The 19,013-nt window shown below is 40.5% G+C and overlaps 1 protein-coding gene across 3 annotated transcripts; it reads right to left on the bottom strand.

Annotated features, from left to right (window-relative positions):
• Positions 1–539: 539 nt before the first annotated feature.
• On the bottom strand, positions 540–18,925 carry tmc6b (transmembrane channel-like 6b). 3 transcript variants are annotated; one of them, XM_039803660.1, is made up of 22 exons: positions 17,191–17,256; positions 16,029–16,099; positions 13,114–13,296; positions 12,133–12,263; positions 11,723–11,890; positions 9,886–10,041; positions 9,676–9,784; positions 9,496–9,580; positions 8,149–8,406; positions 6,745–6,959; positions 6,472–6,616; positions 6,018–6,173; positions 4,100–4,278; positions 3,914–4,004; positions 3,655–3,752; positions 3,296–3,391; positions 3,120–3,195; positions 2,442–2,575; positions 1,933–2,109; positions 1,567–1,645; positions 1,345–1,431; positions 540–1,222 (listed from the first exon to the last, which is right to left on the bottom strand). In XM_039803660.1, the coding sequence occupies exons 3-22, from the start codon at positions 13,167–13,169 to the stop codon at positions 1,208–1,210; spliced, it is 2,511 nt and encodes an 836-aa protein (XP_039659594.1). In that variant the 5' UTR covers positions 13,170–13,296; positions 16,029–16,099; positions 17,191–17,256; the 3' UTR covers positions 540–1,207. The 3 variants fall into 3 exon arrangements, with proteins under 3 accessions (XP_039659594.1, XP_039659604.1, XP_039659585.1); XM_039803670.1 differs by lacking the exons at positions 16,029–16,099; positions 17,191–17,256 and adding an exon at positions 18,907–18,925; XM_039803651.1 differs by lacking the exon at positions 16,029–16,099 and having other exon boundaries at positions 17,191–17,278.
• Between the last annotated feature and the right edge of the window lie 88 nt (positions 18,926–19,013).

Genomic DNA, 19,013 nt, shown 5'->3' with positions numbered 1-19,013 from the left:
TGTGTGTGTGTATATATATATATATATATATATATATACATACATACAGTAAATATGTACCGTACTATATGTATGTGCAGTTGAGACTGTCATGGTGGTAGTCTAAAATAGAACAACTATCACATTCAGAGATCCGTCTATAGTGCTGCTGTTTCTACCCTCCACCAAATGTGCTGCTTTTTCTCATTTTGGAAAAATAATAATTTAATGGGTAATATTTACTAATAAAGGTACAAAGATTCAGATTATTACTTTGTTCATCAGAGTACTTATAATTGCTTGTATATTTATTTTTATACTGAAAATATCTTGTATATGTCTTATAGTCAGATACAGTCAGCTACTGTAAGTGCCTGTACATTTTACGTTGTTATTTGCATGTTTGTGAAAGAAATACTTGCTATACTAAGTACTATAAATGTAAATAGTACAAATTATATCCATATTATTTTTCAGGCTGTTGAGATTGTAATATTTATCTTCTTGTGCTGTAGTGCCCACACCTTATATAAGCACTAATAAATACAAATACATGCAGATATGATAAAAACATAATTTAATTGCTACAGTATGACAATACATTGGCAGTTAAAGCCCCAAAAGAGTGACTCAGAAAACAAAAGGGAAAAACAAAAAAGTAATTTCCAGTATTATCACACTCACACCCACAACATCCAAAGTTTACCTACTGCACAACATACATACATACATACTGATCAAATTATTTAAAAAAAATAATTAAAATAATTAAAAAAACAAAAACACTGTAGACTACATAGTATTTTGCACCAGAAATAATAAAATCTATTTGTTCACAGTTGATATGAAAGTGCTTTTATGAGAGATGACTAAAATCCGTGGAAACCGATTAACATCAGCTTCAAGATTTCTCCGGTTATACTGTCCGTCTGTAACATTGAACTTTCTAAAGTTCCAGTTCAGGGATTTGAATCTCTAAACAGCACTGTATAAAGCAGACAGCTTTGTTTCACCTGATATTTCCACTTGGTTTGTTTTGACTCTCTACTAATGCTCCAGCCATTAAAATACTGGCCAAAATTAAAATGCATAATACATGATAGAATTTTGTCATATATACAGTTGTCCTTCCCTGTTATTGGTCCAGTTATATCCACGCTGGTTTAAGATTTCTCCAAACCTCAGTGCTCAGAGAATTGAGGAGGCTTGTCTACTGGAGGTTGGGATCTCAACAGCTGGAATCCTAAAGGAAAAATAAAAAATAAAAAAAAACACATAGGAGGAAAGAGGAGGCCAGGTTATAGAGATTGTTTTAGCTTTAGACAAAAACAGTTGTTGTGAAGCACCAGAGCAGCACAGACTGACCTGACTTGTGAGTCTTCGAGCGGGGGTTCGTTTTTTCTCGTGGATAGACTGGAGGCGAGTGATCAGAAACTTCTTATCCTCCCCCTCCTGAGCAGATTGACCAAAAAGCAAAAAATATCAGGAAAACATTCTTTTCACTTAAAAAAACCCATTTCAGTTTGTTTTATAGTTATCTTCATAATTACACAGAGCTGTGTAGACAGTATTTAGGTGATGTCTTACATTTTCAATCTGCTCCTGAAGTAAGCTAATGATCTTCCTTTGACCGTCCACCACCTGACTGTGGAAGTAGATGACAATCCTGATGGAGAAACGACAGAGGGCATCAGATAAGTACAACCAGCGCGTGACTAGACAACACTGATCTCATTAATAATGCAGTATGATAGTGTACTGCTGCTTGCCTAATGACAGATAACTAATACTAATACAAACTAATACCGCTGCTAGCTGCAGGTCTGCTTTCACAACAGCTGGTTGTAACTCGTGCAGGTCAATATTAGATTCCAATCGTGCGTGTGTGTGTGTGTGTGTGTGTGTGTGTGTGTGTGTGTGTGTGTGTATGTGTGTGTGTGTGTGTACACTCACAAGAAGATGCCTGCTCCCACAAACAGGAAGAAAGGGTTTTCCACCAGGTAGGAGTGAGCCCTGGCCAGCACGGACAGGTTGGGATTATCTTTTTCCAGTTCTTCCACCCACCGTTTCCCCGCCTGGAACATTGTTTTGAGCTCTCGGAACGGACCGCACGATGAGGAGGGCGTGATGCTGAGGACAGAAGACAAATGTTGAGACTGACATCGATATGTGTCACACAGGACTCCTTTTTTATTTGACCTTTTTCTCTGAGGTGAACATCCCAATAAATCTAATAACAGGACAGCTCAGACATAGCTCTCTTAAATAGTTTAACCCATGATCTAAATCAATGTGCAAAGTATATTTAACTACAGGTATCTATAGCAACAGTACCTCTGCTTGACATTATATTACCAGTTAACGCTTGTCAAACATTTCATGTAAGGTAACTTGTTTTTTAAACATCAACAAAAAGATTTTTTTGACGCGGCTAACAGCACCAACATGTTTTGTTTGCCTACCTCCACATGGTGATTGTGACACACACAGAGGCACCGAGGAAGGAGGGGAAGCAGAGGAGAGTGATGAAGACGGTGGTCATCTGGCTGACTCTGTATGGCTTCCTGGGGGCCTGACAGTTCATCATTACGCTGCTCTGTTAGGAGAGAAAACACAGACCGGGGTCAAAGGTCACCACCTCCAACATCACAAATCTCACAAAACTAGGGGTCCACTGAGTTTAAGATTTTCTTGTCAAACTACTGGTGTCAAGGTCTCAGATTAACTTTCATGCTCAAGATAGAAAGTCAAAATAATTACGCATTTAGCAGAGATGACATCAGAGCTTTAACAGCTGTCCCATTAAAAGATATGACACTATTAGACTAGGAAACACCTATTACACAGTGTATACCACACATACTGTATGGCTATGATACTGACATTATTTACAGACAGAACAGATCCAGGGTCAAAAAGAGACAAAAAGAATTGAAGCCATCTAATAGGCTGGGAGTTTCTGAAGGCACACACAACTACAGAGGATAAATTCAACCATAACATTTATATAAAAAAAACAGGTGGAAACTAAATTATTTACAAATAGTTTATTTGTTAAAAGTTAACTGTCCAAACATTTTATTATTTCAGTTTAAGCTTTTATTTTAAGCATTTTAACTTAAACGATTCCATGCAAGTACCTTTTTAACGTAGAAGAGCAGCAAGAGCTTGAGAATCTGCACTGCAGGCAGGAGAGGGGTGAAGAGAACACCCAACCTGAAAGAAAAAGAAAACACAAAGTTTATTGCCATTACCCAGAAACTATTTGACTTTACTGAACATAACTGTGTGTACATCTTAACAGCGAGTTTAGTACCAGGCCAACGTCTGTCCATAGATAAGTTCAAGGACGTTCCTGGCAATATCAAATACTGGTTTCCTCCTCCTCTTCAGCGCCTTCTCAGAAAACAACCTGTAGAGAACAGCAGAAGAGGGGACAAGGGACTACATTTACATTTTGAGTGTAAACTAAAAATGTCAATTGATGTGCATTGTCCCTTTTAAATAAACTAATAAATAAATAGTCATTTTATAGCCTCACATGTTTAGAAACTCAATGTAAGCTGTGCTATAAAAAAAGCAAATATGACTTTTATCTGGTGGTACATTTTCCTATTACTTTAAACAACAAAAGAGAAAGAAATACATAACACTATTTTTTAATGAATGACCAACCTCCAAAGAAATTCTCCAAACAAGGTGTCCAGCAGAGTGAAGATGAAGTCCATAAGTAGGAAACGATAAAGCTCCTGGCCAACAAAACTCTCCCAGCACTGGAGAGAGTAGTTTCGAAACAGAGCAGTCAGCCATTAAACAAATAGCACTGCGCAACATAAACTCTAATGATCAAGATTATTAATATTCCTCAACACATTAAAAAGGTGTCTGCTCTGGTAGTATGAAGGTGAAAATGATGTCTCATCATTTATGTTACCTTCAGTCCAATACTTTTAGGTTCAGCAGCCACCCGACCGAGCCAGTGGTAGCACAGGAGTCCAAGAACGCTTACTTTCAACATCAAGTTTCTAAAAACGCAGACAGCAAAAACCATCAGTTCTGCACTCTCTTAAACTCTGACATCTGTGAACTCGCAACGTGCTGTTCATCTGCTCACTACTACCTGCAGATGGCGACATATGTGCGTACAGAAGGTGACTCATAGTCCTCCATCCAGGCTGCAAGGTTGAACAGGCCGGGCAGCAGCAGGTTGATGAGGGACACCACCACGGGGAGAGCCAGCAGGCTGGCCTCAGTCAGCAAGGGGTTCTTGTCGGCACTAAGAGAACTTTGCTGGAGGTTCTGTTGGGGAGAGAGAACAAGGAGCTAGATGGGGTGGCAGTAGATCAGTCAGTAGGGAGTTGGGTTGGGAACCAGAGGGTTGCTGGTTCAAAGTCCATACTTTGGTCCCAAAGTATGGTGGTGGACTGGTAGCTGGAGAGGTGCCAGTTCACCTCCTGGGCACTGTCAAGGTGCTCTTGAGCAAGGCACCGAACACACAACTGCTTTCCAAGGGCAGCCCCCCTCACTCTGACATCTCTCCATTAGTGCATGTGTGTAATATATATATATATATATATATATATATATATATATATGAAAACATTGTAATTTCCCTTGCTAATTAAGTATTAATTATTATTATTATTATGATGATGTGCTCTATAATGTTACTGCTGGTTGTAATGTCATCTTCCAGCTGTCAGAAATGACTTCTTAACTGTATATATTTTTAACAGATTTGTGTTACTCTACTCCTTTTAGCAATTAGCAGCACTGCTGTGAGCCAGCACGTGTCTTTATTTGATACCGCCATAAGAGTCACCAGAAACTCTACAGGGTAGAAACAGCAAGAGCTGTTTAGATGGTAGTGTTTTGTATAAAACAACCATGCATTGATATATAATAGTGCAGTGCCCGTTGAAAATGTGCCTGTTTGGAACGGCCGATTACTTGGCCTGTGGTATTGCTGCTTGTAGAATTCTTCAAAACCAAATTGTACCCCAAAATTACTTACAGAATATGCAACTCCACTGTGAAGCCTGCTACTGACTTACAGTGTAGGCTACGTCTACATCAGAGAAAGACATTGTACTACTATATTTACCTGACAGAGAACGAGGCAGATTCAGAATGTAATCACAAAATATCACAATGTGGAGTAATCAGACATTAGCCTCATGGACTAATGGCAGTGTGCTACCCACCCGGCCCGTTATGAGAGTTAATCAGCACATATCTGCGTTAATCAACCACCAGAACCGGACCGTGTGTGTGTGTGTGTATGTGTGTGTGTGTGGTGTGTGTGTGTGCGCTCTCAGAGAGAGAGAGAGAGAGACACGATGTTGTCTCGTGTCGTATGATCGTTAACGAATTTAACACTTCAGCAGAGGTGCTCATTTCCATACAGGTTTAGTGGCTTGACGTTTAACGGTGAAGTATGGATTTGATTCACGGGGGTATTTTGGCGACGGTAATATTATTAGTGTTGTAAGTTAGCAGTAATTAACCCGACCTAGGGTGAGTCTGATGAAAACTGCTGTCTCTGCCCGGTTCAGCTTGAGATTTTCTCGCATTGCACAGCGCTGTGAAGGAATAATCTCAGAGATTATGTTATGTTTTGCCAGCTCACAGCAATTTAATGCAAAAACGGGAAAGGTTTTCCCCCACTTTTGCATTTCTAATCCAAACAATGTCAAACTCGGCACTAGACACACTCGTAGCAAGACACCTGTCAAGTTTGAAATCCATCAGACTAACGGTTCGAGAGATATGTGCATAACACGGAGACAGACAGACAGACAGACGTTCCTGCAATTAATAGATAGATATAGAAGTAGCATTGATTTGCTTGGACCTGTCTGACAGAAAGTATGGTGGCCAGCAGCGACATACTGTTTGTATGAATGGCTGCTTTACGAAGCATAAAAACCAAAGACTGCGTAACAAAGGACAACAACATACAGCCTGAAGTATTTACCAATAAACATTTGGATCCTTAGGAGATGTTGACTTTGGACCCTGAAACCACCCCGCCTCACCTTGTGCATGTAACCAGAGAAGTAGTAAATAGCAAGCACACAGGCTGTGGTGCTCGCTATGCAGATAGTCCATGCCAGGCCATGAACCATCAGTCTCCCCAGCTTCTGGCACGCTGTGTTCTTGACTTTCTTTTGATTCACCTCTGCTAGCAGCTCCTGGTGAGGGAGAGGCAGGACAGAGAGCGAGAGCGAGAGCGAGAGCGAGAGCGAGAGAGAGGGAGAGGGAGGGACAGAGAAGGAATATTATGAGAACACAGAGGGCTAAAGAAGGGAAAGAATGTATCAGATCATGGCATTCCTGTCTTGCAATTACTTGAGAGTGGATAGGAGACATGGATGTGTGTGTGTGTGTGTGTGTGTGTGTGTGTGTGTGTGTGTGTGTGTGTGTGTGTGTGTGTGTGTGTGTGTGTGTGTGTGTGTGTGTGTGTGTGTGTGTGTGTGTGTGTGTGTGTACCTTGAGCTGGGTGCTGATATTCTCAGACATGAGTTTGACAGAACTTTTCTTGATGACCTTAAAGTCCCAGGAGCAGAGGACCTTCATGGCCAAAATACTGTGAGATTTATCGATTCGGAAGCTCTGACCAAACGACTTTGACATGCTGTTGGGAAATTGCACATTAACATGCTTCATGAAATATTACTGCATTTAAAACCAGTTATGTCAGTCATGTTTGTGTTTAAATGTACATTTTTCTCTTCTTTAAAAATAAAAAAAAAAACACCGTACCTGTAAACAAGAATGATACATGTGATGAAGAAAGCCACTCCTATGGTAAAAAAGTATGCCAGCGGCATGTTATAAGAGAGGTGCTTCGACACACAGTCCAGCCTGGTTCCATTGGACAAAGAGACATTCTGCACTCCACCATCATCCCTGCAGCTCTTACGCAGAGTGTAGTTACAGTAGTATCCATAGTACATCACTGTGTCTGAGAAATAGCCCTGAGACAAAAGGAGATAGAGAAACAGTGATTTATGCAAAACCTTATTTGCTTCATACGTATGGGTTTGTTTGGGTCAAAACCTACAAAGAGAATATGATTATTTACTTGGATTGCATACTTTTAAACTTAAAGATGCCCCCTTAGACATGTTTAAAGCAACATTACGTAACTATTTTACCTTACAATAACAGCTTTAAAATAATTTTTAATGCTACACTAACAAAAGCACGCCCCAAACGCCTCTTCTCTTCTCATGTAACTTTGATGAGCGCGGGTACGATCTCCCGGGAAAAGTGCTGTAACGCTTTACGCAACTACCAGTAATTTGGTGAAACTGGATCATATTTTATGGAGAAAATGTTTTCTGGTTTTGGACCGCTGGGAGAAGGAGTTCAGCAGCCTCTACGGACATCATGGCAGAGAAGAAGAGATTGAAGAGAAGCTAAGAAGAGAAAAGGAGAGAGTGACTGTGATAGCAAAGTTGTCGACTCACTACTTTTTGATCCTAAGTAATGTAATCATAACAAATGCAAGTGTACAGCTGTGCATATTTACGACAGCGGCGTAGAGTTGAATTGCACTGTGAAACTGTAGGGCCGCCAAATTGCAATATAATCCAATGTTAAACAATGTGTGCAAGGTATCGTGAAGGTGTGCAGCAAAATTGCGGGCACACCGTTAGATGGCCTTCATGACCTACATAAGGCCAGATCTTTGAAAAAGGCGAGAGCCATCCTGGCTGATTCGAGTCATCCCTTGTGGGGTGAATTTATGTTGCTACCCTCCGGGCGTAGATATAGTCTGCCGCGATGCAGGACGAAGAGATTTAAAAGATCATTCATCCCTGCTGTTATCCCCATTGTTAATAGTATCCTGTGAATCCAAATTTTAATTATGTTATACTGTTGTTGTGTTTCTTTGTTGCTGTTTGGTATTTGTTATTTGTTACTGCTGGCTGTAATGCAAATTGCCCCTCGGGGATAATAAAGTGACCCTTTAACCTTTAACCCTTTAATGTTAATTACTAGTGCTACTCCTACCTCCTTAAAACATAAATACCGGTATGCAAATAGTTTTTATTTCAAAAGTTTAACTGTTGGACACAAGATGTCTCCTACTTCACAGAAGAGTTCATTCTCAGTGTTTGTGACCTGGACGTTTCAAGTCGCAACAAGCACAGAGCTTACCGCTCCAGTGAGGAGCTCCAGTCCAGAGAAGGAGCTTCGCCCCGCAGGCAGCACTGGAGGGTGCACTGCCTGAGGCAGCACCATAAACGCACCCGTCACCAGGAACAGGAAGACGTTGAAGAAGAGTAGGGTCTTAAGGAACAGGAAGTAGGAGAGGACACCAGTGCCGAAACGACCGCTCACTGTCTTGAGCGCCACTTGCCACAGGTGGAGGGAGTGCAGGAAGTTCAGCCAGCTGTACCAACTATGTCTTGCACCCTGGGAGGAGAAAGTGTGGGACAACAGGGGGAAGAAAAAATCATTGTAATCTCTACATCAACAAATCACTTATTTACATATTGCATTTTGTATTATTATTTAAGAAAAAAGAAACACTGACACAGAAACGTATCCATGCTCTACTGGAAATGACTCACAATGTAGCAATACAATTTCAGGCAAAGTATACACATGCGCATGGGTTTGTCATTTAGAGTCTGAAATCTGTGACACACACCATCAAAGCCATAAATGCTTGGGCAACAGAGTGATTACACTGCCTTGATAACACCTACAGGAAATACTGACAAACATTTACAGCCGTAGAGAAAAAAATGTCTTGTGCTATCTTTTTAAGAGTTTGTTATATTACTTTACTTTTTTTTTTTTTTTTCGTTAAAGCTATAGTGCATAGTTTCTGCCACCCCCTTCTAAATAAAACAAAACTGTCGGCGCGCCCACATGATACAAGCCTTCCATGAGCACTGATGAAAGATCTAGTAGTGTGTGAGACCCTGTCAGCGGTCAGTCAGGTAGCGTGAAAACAAGACGGAAAGTTGTGTAGTGTGAATAGTACAGCAAAACTGGCGACTTTGCAAGTCTAGTAGTGAGAACTTACCTTAAACCAACATGGACGAGAAGCCTTTAAAGTGCTAAATATAAACGAAAGAGTGACATGACACTGTCATGAACGTGTCATAAACATTATAAACAAGTCATAAATGTTTATGACATAACGCTTCTGTCATTAAGTGTCATTCGGTTTTTGTCATGACAAGTTAGGGTTAGGGTTAGAGTTATGGTTAGGGTTCATGTGTTCATGACAGTGTCATGTCACTCTTATGTAGATACCTTCAAGTAAAGAGTTAGCATATAAACATCTAAAATTCATTGACACCTGGGCAAACTCCATCTGCTGTGATGAAGATCGTATGATACAATCAAAAAGCTTCAGACGACCTACTAAATGGACCTTGAGGGGAGAATGATTTACAAAGGAGCAACTGGAGAAAAAAAACGGGTACAGTATTTAGATACGCTGTCAGAGGTAAAAGAAAAATACAGGAAGTGGTGGTGTAAGTGACTTACAATGATGATGTAATATTTGAGTTGACTGCAACACGGGATCTGACTGCCAGAAAGTGTGCGTTTTTCCTTTTGTAAAGCTAAACTCCTGAAGACAGAGAGACACAGAGAGAAAGTCAGACTGATACATTAAAAAAAGACAATAATCTAGATAGGAATAATGAGAACCAGGACCACATCTACCTCAGTTCGCTCTTCTCAGCCACACTGAGAGGCATCCCTCTGAGCATCCTGACTCTGTCACTCACGGACAGGTTCTGTAGGTTGTTCACCAAACGATCCCTCTTACTCACTGTAACACACACAGGGGCAGCATTGTTTACATTATAAACTTGTCAAGCGCAGATGAGTTTTTAATTCTAGTGTCTTTTCAGTGCAAGTCATTCTTCTCACCCTCTGCGTCGGTACTGTCGACCTCAAAGCCGTAGCCTCGTATGCTCGGTCTGGCAGAGCGGGAGAAGTCCCGGATGGCGGGTCTGCTCTGCCTGCGTCTCCGAAGCTGCATGGTCCTGTTGTAGTACTGAGAGATGATGGCTCCCCGGCTGCGACCTGACAGAGAAAGAGGATCAGACTGTTCAGGGATGGGGATGAGCAGCATTTACTGCCTCAAAGGTGATCCGTCAACACTGAATTCCACAACTTTTTGTTGCATCAAGACAGTGGCTTCAGGATTGGTCATCTCTATCTCTATTCTTTAAATTTTTTGTTATCTTGTAATGTGTATATAGATATTTGAAGTTGAATGAATTTTTAAGGTTGTATATAGGGCTTTTGTTAATTTATTATCCCAATCAAATAAATAAATAAAAATAAAAATAAAAGTTTTGAATGAAATAACCATCTTATACAACAAAGGTCCGAGGCTGCGCTCAGGGATGATGCGTTTCATGGACAGTGTTTTAACCCCTAAGCAACAGTGTTGTCCCGAGCCCAAATTAATCGTTCTTTGGCACAAGGCTTGACATTCCACCAAACTTCAGGAACATAGAGTACATGTTTGAAATACCCATAAAAAAAAAAACAGGCATAATATAATCCACTGTATCGTGTATAAGAATCAATGGAAGATGCCCAACAGCTCCACTGATTTTAAAAGAGAGTATAACATGTAGATTTGAATGACTATATGGCTGTTGGCAAATAGGAAGTACTGAAAGATAAACAGTTATCTCCCACTGCAATGTTCAAACCAGCAAATTTATCATGTGGCAGTGGCACAGCTACGGAAATTAGACAACAGCTATCGAGTCATCTTCAACAAGCTGAGGCACCTGACCTGCCACAGTGGCTGACAGGAAGATGACAGCTTCCCCATGAAACTCTGCTCAACAGAAACCGTCTGTTTTTATCTTTTATGCTGTAGCTCAACATGTGCAGCATTAAGTGTTCAGGTTCCACTAACCAACCCATGCTTTGTTGGTTTAGTATTGTACTGTAAGGCACTTTCAACAAGAGCAAATATCAATGTACATACAGAGTTTCCTGTTTGGTGGAACTGTATGATGCCCAAATGTAAATTTTTCAGGAACTATGATGAGCCTCCTTGTTCTCAGCAACTTAACATTCTTTACTGAGCTTCGAATTGGTTACAACAAACCAAGGATGGTACAAGTTGTATCAACCCTCAGAGGAGCTTGAGGTCTTTTAGTGATGTTAAAATATTACAGTTAAAAAACAGCAGGACACCTCTTCTGTAGCCTATGACATTAGGCTGTGTCACCGAGTCAAGCGATAGCTGAAAGAAATATGTTACCCAAAGATTATTAGTATTTCGTGTTTGTCAATCAGCAACTTTTTATCCTTCTGGTCTGTAATGCCATAAACAGTTTGTACTCCCATTTTCTCAGTGGGACTACATTTCTAAATGATTTAAAAACAAACCAAATCCTTTTCTCAGGTATTCACTTATAAGCTTAGTATATCACTAACACATATTACAAAAAATACCGCTGCATAATCATTTCTGCACCCCTCTGAATTATTTATTGGCTGCTCAATTATAGTTCTCATCGGTGCTACCTAGCCAAAGAGCGGCCACTGAATGACCTCCAAGAGAGAGTGACTGCCACGATAGCCAGTGAATCCCATCTAGCTTCTAATGTTGAATAACTCTGAGATGGCAAACAGCAGCGCACAGCAGCAGTCCACAGATCTCCCCCAAATCTCCCTCTATACTGTCTGCAGTGTCTCCTCTGCATCAGTATTTTCACTGGCCTTCCGCAGGACTCACCGATTGTGCGACTGGGCATGGAGGACAGGACCTTCATGGTTGCCGAGGACCAACGTTCACCTACGAGAGGGTCTGCCTGTCCTTCATTATCCTGCCATTCCACGTCCCTTCGCATCGGCCTTCTTTCCCTAAAGTCATGTCCAGGGCTGGACAGGAAGGCAACATCGTCTGTGGAATTCGAAGAAAGAATACATTTGAAAAATATTGCTACTGCTGGGAAAGACAGATACAATTTATTATTTTTGTAGCTTTCAAGACCAGAAAATGACATTTAAGCTGTATTACAATATCATTATAACCAAAACCAAGACATCTAGATTTTATATTACGATATCATTGTTATAGCTCTTGTACAAATTCAGCCCTACACATGCAGATATGCATCTTTTCGCTCTCAAACACAAGAGTACCTCGATCCTCCTCGTCCAGTTGTCTCTGCAGCTGCTGCAGCTCAAAGGCGTCAGACAGTCCTTCATTCTGACTCTGCTCTGCTATCAGCTGGCTGAATGAGTCATGAACCCCTTCCTCATCTACTGGGCTCCTGACAGAGGGACACATGAACATAAGTACAGATACAAAGACAGAAAAGAGGGCGATACAGGCTCAGAAACACAGGTTAGATTCAAAGGCACACTTTATTACAGATCCAGAGTGCTCTGAATACTGTTGGCCACTGACAGCACTACAGATAAAACACAATAACCTTCTGACTTTGTCATCAGTAGTCTCATGGGGGGCTGCAACAGTCCAGGAAGAGTCTGTGAAGTCATTTTCATTCATTGGTGGGCAGTACAGCCCAGATTGCTTTCTGTGTGATCCTCTTCCTGTGCTATCTAGATGTACTGTCAGTACAGAAAATACAGCAAGTCCAGTTCCCATTGACTTAATACTTTTACACAGATAGCACAAGAAGAGGGCCAGACAGAAGCCAATCAGGCCTGTACCGTTTTCAAATGCAAACATTTGCTTTCACAGACAGACAGACACAGACACAGACACACACAGACACAGACACAGACACACACACACACACACACACACACACACACACACACACACACACACACACACACACACACACACACACACACACACACACACACACACACACACACACACAACAGACACACAGACACAGACACAGACACAAAACCTAAATGAAAGCCCTGGGACACTGCATTTGATCTGCCTTCGGGTTTAGAGTTCAACCAGACATCAAAAAGCAAAGCTATTCCTGTCATCTCGGTTCCTTATTTTCCTACCACCCTCACGGCCTTCACGTTAAATAGTGCTAGGTAAGCTGACAGCGTAAAACAGCAAACCAAACACAGAAAACAAAAAAGAAAACAGAAGGAATGTTAAGAGATAGGGAGGACTACTTAAACACTCACTCCAGTCCAGCTTCTATGAGAGGGTGGCTCAGGTCAAAGTTAACATTCTGAGCCATTCTTCTTCCCCTTTGACAGTCTCGATCTGCCCGGCTGTCGCTCTCTTTGTCGACCAACTGCAGAGGGATCACACCCTCGCCTGCTCAGACCTGCACTCCACTCCCACCATGGTGTTTATTCGTCTACCTGAGAGAGAAGGGGAGGCGGGGCGATGGGAAGTGAGTGAATTATTGGTAATGAAGAAACGGCAACAGACTTCATTGGAATTTGAACGCTCTTGTCATGTTACAGCTTGTCCTGCGCACATTTTTAACTGCACAGTAAGTACAAAAAAAAAACCTTGAGTGTGTCACTTCCAGTGACACACTCTATTTCACTTCCAGGCTCAGGTTTCATTTACACTTTGCATGAATATGTGATCTGTATCTGGATAAGGATAGAAGCGTAAATGGGCTCTCATGCACTACAATTCCTTAAGGCCACATGAAAAAAAACACTTGAAATATTGCTCTGTTTAAATTATTATGCATCCATTTTTGCGTGCTGTCAACATTCAGCGGCATTTACGGTCAGTGTGAAGTAACAATGAATCATGGAGTTGAGAGATTAGGTAATTTTGTCCAGACTCCTGAGAGCTCCATTGTGGCACTGCTTGTGACACGGACTGTGGTCAGTCAGATGCCACAGTGTCACCAGTGTAATGAATATTCATGGCTGGAGACAAAATGATGCATTGTCAGTGTTCACAGTCAGAGTACGTCATGGGAGGTTTGGAGGAAGCAGGCTGGTTCCTCTGTGTTTGTTTGCATTTAAAGGCCCTCACTTCAGTCCAAAAATCTGTCCTCAGTTATGTACAACAACTGCATATAAACATTCATCAAAGACCCAGAGAGGACATGTCCTGTTTGTACTGTGGTGGCTCTCTTTAATATCTTTGGATTTAAAAGGCCATTGTCTGCAATGATGCAAATCAATGAGAAAAATGCTGTGCGGAAATAATGGATTTTTGCATTAATATGCCAAAATAAAGTGACTTTTCCAGTATTGGAGTGAACAGCCAAAAACCAGCCATTCATCTTTAATTATTGTATCCATAATCAATTTATTTTTCTGAAAATTAAATTACATATACCATGATTCAGTGTTGTTTCTTACTTAGCTTAGATTGTAACAAACCTGCTTTTTTCACTTCATGCAGGTTAAAATTATCTTTTATGAGAGACAATAAAATGACAATATTGAATTATGAGCAGCCTTGTTTGAAAGAAGGAGCTTAGTCAAGTTTATTTAAATTACTGGATGTCTATGGGACTGGGTAGCAACGTTTCTCCAATGATGAATATAAACTACTAATTTCAGTACAAACATGAGAGGCACTCAAGAGTTAAGTCAGAACAAAAGCAAAAACTCCCCTTAAACTCAAATATTGCCTAACCACAAGGTCTGTTCCCAGTGAGTCTCCTACACTGTGCACTTATACTCACTGCAAAGACTTTAAGATTAACTATCTACAACATACAATGTGTGCATATTTCAATCATTACACACGCACGAAAGTGTGAGTATGAGAACCGGACTTTTGCTCTGGGTGGAGGTCTTTCTGGTTCTGGCTCTAGGAAATATGAGATCAGCTGCATGCATCAAACAGGGTGCAACTCTGCTATGTATATATATGTATGTATGTATGTATATATATATATATATATATATATATAAGCAAACACCCTGACTAAATGACTGAACGGTTTAAAAATGTCCCTATGCCACCGTCATTCTTGATACTTCTTTTGCGCCCATTTTCAGGCTCTGTTGTGGCAATCCACTGCACACATATGGCTTTTTTTCCTTTTCTCTCAAACATACTTTTTTCATTACCTGAAGATTCCAGGATCATGTTACGCTTTTGTAGATGATCCCTTTTCGTGTAATTTAAATTCTGTCTCACTTGCACGGCACAGAAACAAAACAATGGCGTCATGCATCGCTGTGTTGCTGGTCCTTCTCTAACATTGTGTGTTTATTTAAATCAGAATCAGAAAAGGTTGAATTGCCACAATAAGTATATAGTGTAAATATTAGCATTGTAGTGAATCTCTGTTACTTATTTTAATGTCTGTATATGATTACCAATATTAAAGAAGTGCACTGAGCCAGGGCAGGATATTGTGGGGTGGGACAAACACTCAACCCAGCATGATAAGGCCTCAGAGTTCAGCTGGACTATTACCAAATAAAATAAGCTGGAAAAACAAAGTAGGGGATAACACAGAACAAATATGGGTTCAACGTGAGTATAAGTTGATTTCCAAGTTAATTAGAGGACATTGTCCCTTCAAAAAAGGAAATAAGTAGTATGAAACACACAAAAGTGCACCAGTAGCATCTTGACACAAGGATGGAGGCACATTCCTGAACAAAAAATGAAAACACTAGCTAACATCACATACATTGGTAGACATTTTCCAGTGGGAATAACAGAAAACAAAGGGCAGTTCTAAGCAGATGTGAGGGTGAGGCATCGGGGGTAAAGTGAAGGGAGGGAGTGCACTCTGTCCACTCTGACAGCTTTCAACAACTGCATGGAAATCAGTTCCCAGAGTGCTGGTAAAAACAATAGAGGGGGCAGTCTACTCCACAGTAAGCTACAGTAAACATGGCTGCAGATATACTTGTATTTCAGTGCCCTCATTAGGCATTTGCCTCAGGAAAGTGGGGTTACAGAGAGAAAATGGAGACGATTAAAAGAAGCAGACCTGCAATTAGGGGTTTTAGTACAAATTAAGTAAAAGTTATAAAAAAGTTTATGGAGGAATTCGGCAGATATTAAAAAGGGAAATACAAGAGAAGGCAGAGAATAGTAACAGGCTGCTAACAAGGGAGATGAAGGCAGACAAAGGAAAAAATGTGCATGCAATTACCTCGACTCTGCTGTCTCTATAGTTCTCCTGAACTGCTGATAAGTGGGGTCATCCCCACTTTGGCCATTCACCTACACATTACATACTTTATCATTCCAATATGCATCTTGCACACTACATTGGCACTATTACTTTGCACTCTACATTTATACAATATATTGTGTTAATGTGCCTATATGTATGTTGTCTCTATTGTACAGTAAAATAATAAAACTGATTCTGATTCTTATATAAATATATATTTATTTTTTGGTACCATGGTTGTTAAAGTTTTTTAAAGGTTAGGGGAATGTAAAAAATAACGTTAGGGGAACGTTCCATAAAGGTTACAACGTTAGGGGAACGTTAGGGGAACGTTCTCTAAAGGTTACAACGTTAGGGGAACGTTAGGGGAACGTTCCATAAAGGTTACAACGTTAGGGGAACGTTAGGGGAACGTTCTCTAAAGGTTACAACGTTAGGGGAACGTTCTCTAAAGGTTACAACGTTAGGGGAACGTTAGGGGAACGTTCTCTAAAGGTTCTGAGAACGGTCGATGTAACCAAAAACTAACGTCCCCTAAACGCCAGGAAAACTTTCCATGGGAACCAAAAACTAACCTTCAGGGAACGTTCTGGGAACCAAAAATTGTTAGCTGGGTAACAGTCAGACATGCACATACACAATAACACTGTTATTGCACTCTGAGCCCCATAATACTGCATCTATCTCCGCCTTCATTCAGAAAAAGGACACAGAATTATAGGTTCAACATGACAGACACTGGAAAGTCATTCCTTAAGTGTCTGACACGATAAAGCACAAGAAAAAGAGTTCACATCAAACTATCCTGTTGTTGAATAGACGACAATAGCTCATTCACCTAAGATTGTGAATCTGTAATTGGTTACTTCTGCAGGCCTTCTTGCTGAACAAGCTCACATCTCAAAGCGCCACAGGGCAAAGTAGTCTGTTGTTTCTTTGGAAACACTGACATCTCTAGCTAGTGTTGTTGTCTATTGTCGTTACGACCAAAGGAAGACAGCGAGCTTGAAAACCTGTCAATGAGTTTCATAAAGTTGGCAATATTTTAGCTACCTCAGAGGTGACAACAAATCCATGGTTTTATAAATCCAGAGTTAGCTAAAACTTGGACAAAGACTGGACAAAGTTGTTCACTCACCCGTTCAGTAACTTGACGGACCGGGCCGTTGAGTCTGTGCTCGCCAGTGTCAGTCAAAGTAGTTTCTCCACGCGCACCAGCACTGCGAGGTGAAACCATTTACTCTGAGGGAAGTTGGGTTTCTACTTTTTTAACACGAAACCGTAAAAACCGAGAGTCAAACCTTCAGTCGCGTATGACATTTTACAGTTATTGGGTTAAAATGTTCTTGCTTTTCAATACATCGATTAACTGAACATATTCACCGGCATAATCTACTCATAACGAGGTAACGTAAATTTGACCCCCAGCAGGCTCGCCACTCTTGGTTCAGTCCTATTCAGGCTCGAAATCCCTCTACCGGTGTTTGTCTAACATTACTCAAACAATGCCAACCACAGTCAAACCATAACTTATCAGAGACCGTCAGTTTTAATTAATTGACATATAAATTATTACATGACCTACACATGGTGAGTCTACCCTACCTTTTTAGTCTATGGTCTACAATGAAACGTAGACTAATATAAAAATAAACAAACTTAACTGTAGGCTATAGACTAGCCTACCATGGCATAAGACACCTGATGAAAATAAATGAAAATAGATATTGAACAAACAGTTCTAGTTGTGACTACTACTACTACTGTATGGCTACAAAGTGTCCTGGTCCTTCCTCTTGGCTCACATGCACATATCTGACCACACCTAGGCTATCTCTCAACCACTGTGTAGCCTGTGTTAGATTGTTTGCCAAGTAAAATACCACAACTAAATGGGTTAACATAAGCAAGCATGTTGACATGTCAAAGTAGGACAAGCACACTTTGTAAATGATAAAATGAATGATGGCTGAATTCCATATTATATATTGTGTATGATGGCACACTGTAACACTGTTTTTGGGTCACTGGAGTAGAGCCATCGTTATTGTAGGCTAATTAGTTACACCAGTGCTGTCCCTGTAAAAAAAAGAAAAAAAGGCCTATGACCATCCACAACTCATCTGTTATTTACATGTTCACATTCATGTTTTACTTACAAAGGGACATTCTTTTTTAAATTTGAAGTAAAACCTGATGTGTCCATACAGTATGTTCTGGGTGATGACAGCTTAAGAAACAATACGTCTCTGTAAAATTGAAACTAAGCACGTTGAAAAAAGCTCACAAGAAATGACACCCAGGATCATGTTTCTTTGTAAATGGTACTGACTGGAAGCCTCAAACGTCTTTGTGGTGTAGCAAGTGGGTGGAAAGAGCCTTTCTGCTACATCATCTCATGCATTAGATTCAAACGTTTTCCAAATGATGAAACACTACCCAGTGGATCATGTCAAGTCTATGTCAAGTGAAAAAAATATGTCCACAAAACTGCTTTAAGCTCCCATATTTAATACAAAAGCAACGTTTCGACCCTGCTGGGTCTTCTTGTCCTGCACCTGCCAGAAGGTGGGATGTGCACACAATTACTTTTATAAAAGTCTATGTCAAGCACATGATAGTTTACATCGATCCAATGAAAAAGGCAGATGATGATTACATACCTGATTATTTGACTTAGTTTAAAGGGACATTGGCTTTTGGCTGTGACATTGCTTTACACACCTTTAATTGATACTTGATAATAGTTGCAAATACTATCATATATTTAACGGACAGTCATCTGAAAACAGATCAGCCTGAGTTATAAATCATTCGATAGTGCTTAAACAGTAGAAAATGAAATCAACCTTACCATCAACCTTCAACATTTTCTCACTTATTTTCAGTCCAGTGTGTATGCGTGGGCAGTTCTTGTTATGTTGTAATACGATTTGTTATTCAGCCACCAATGCAACACCT

The sequence above is a fragment of the Perca fluviatilis genome, chromosome 1 (assembly GCF_010015445.1).
Source record: "Perca fluviatilis chromosome 1, GENO_Pfluv_1.0, whole genome shotgun sequence".
Taxonomy (NCBI): domain Eukaryota; kingdom Metazoa; phylum Chordata; class Actinopteri; order Perciformes; family Percidae; genus Perca; species Perca fluviatilis.
The sequence above is the reverse complement of the archived record's forward strand: the minus strand, read 5'-3'. Positions and strand labels throughout refer to the sequence as shown.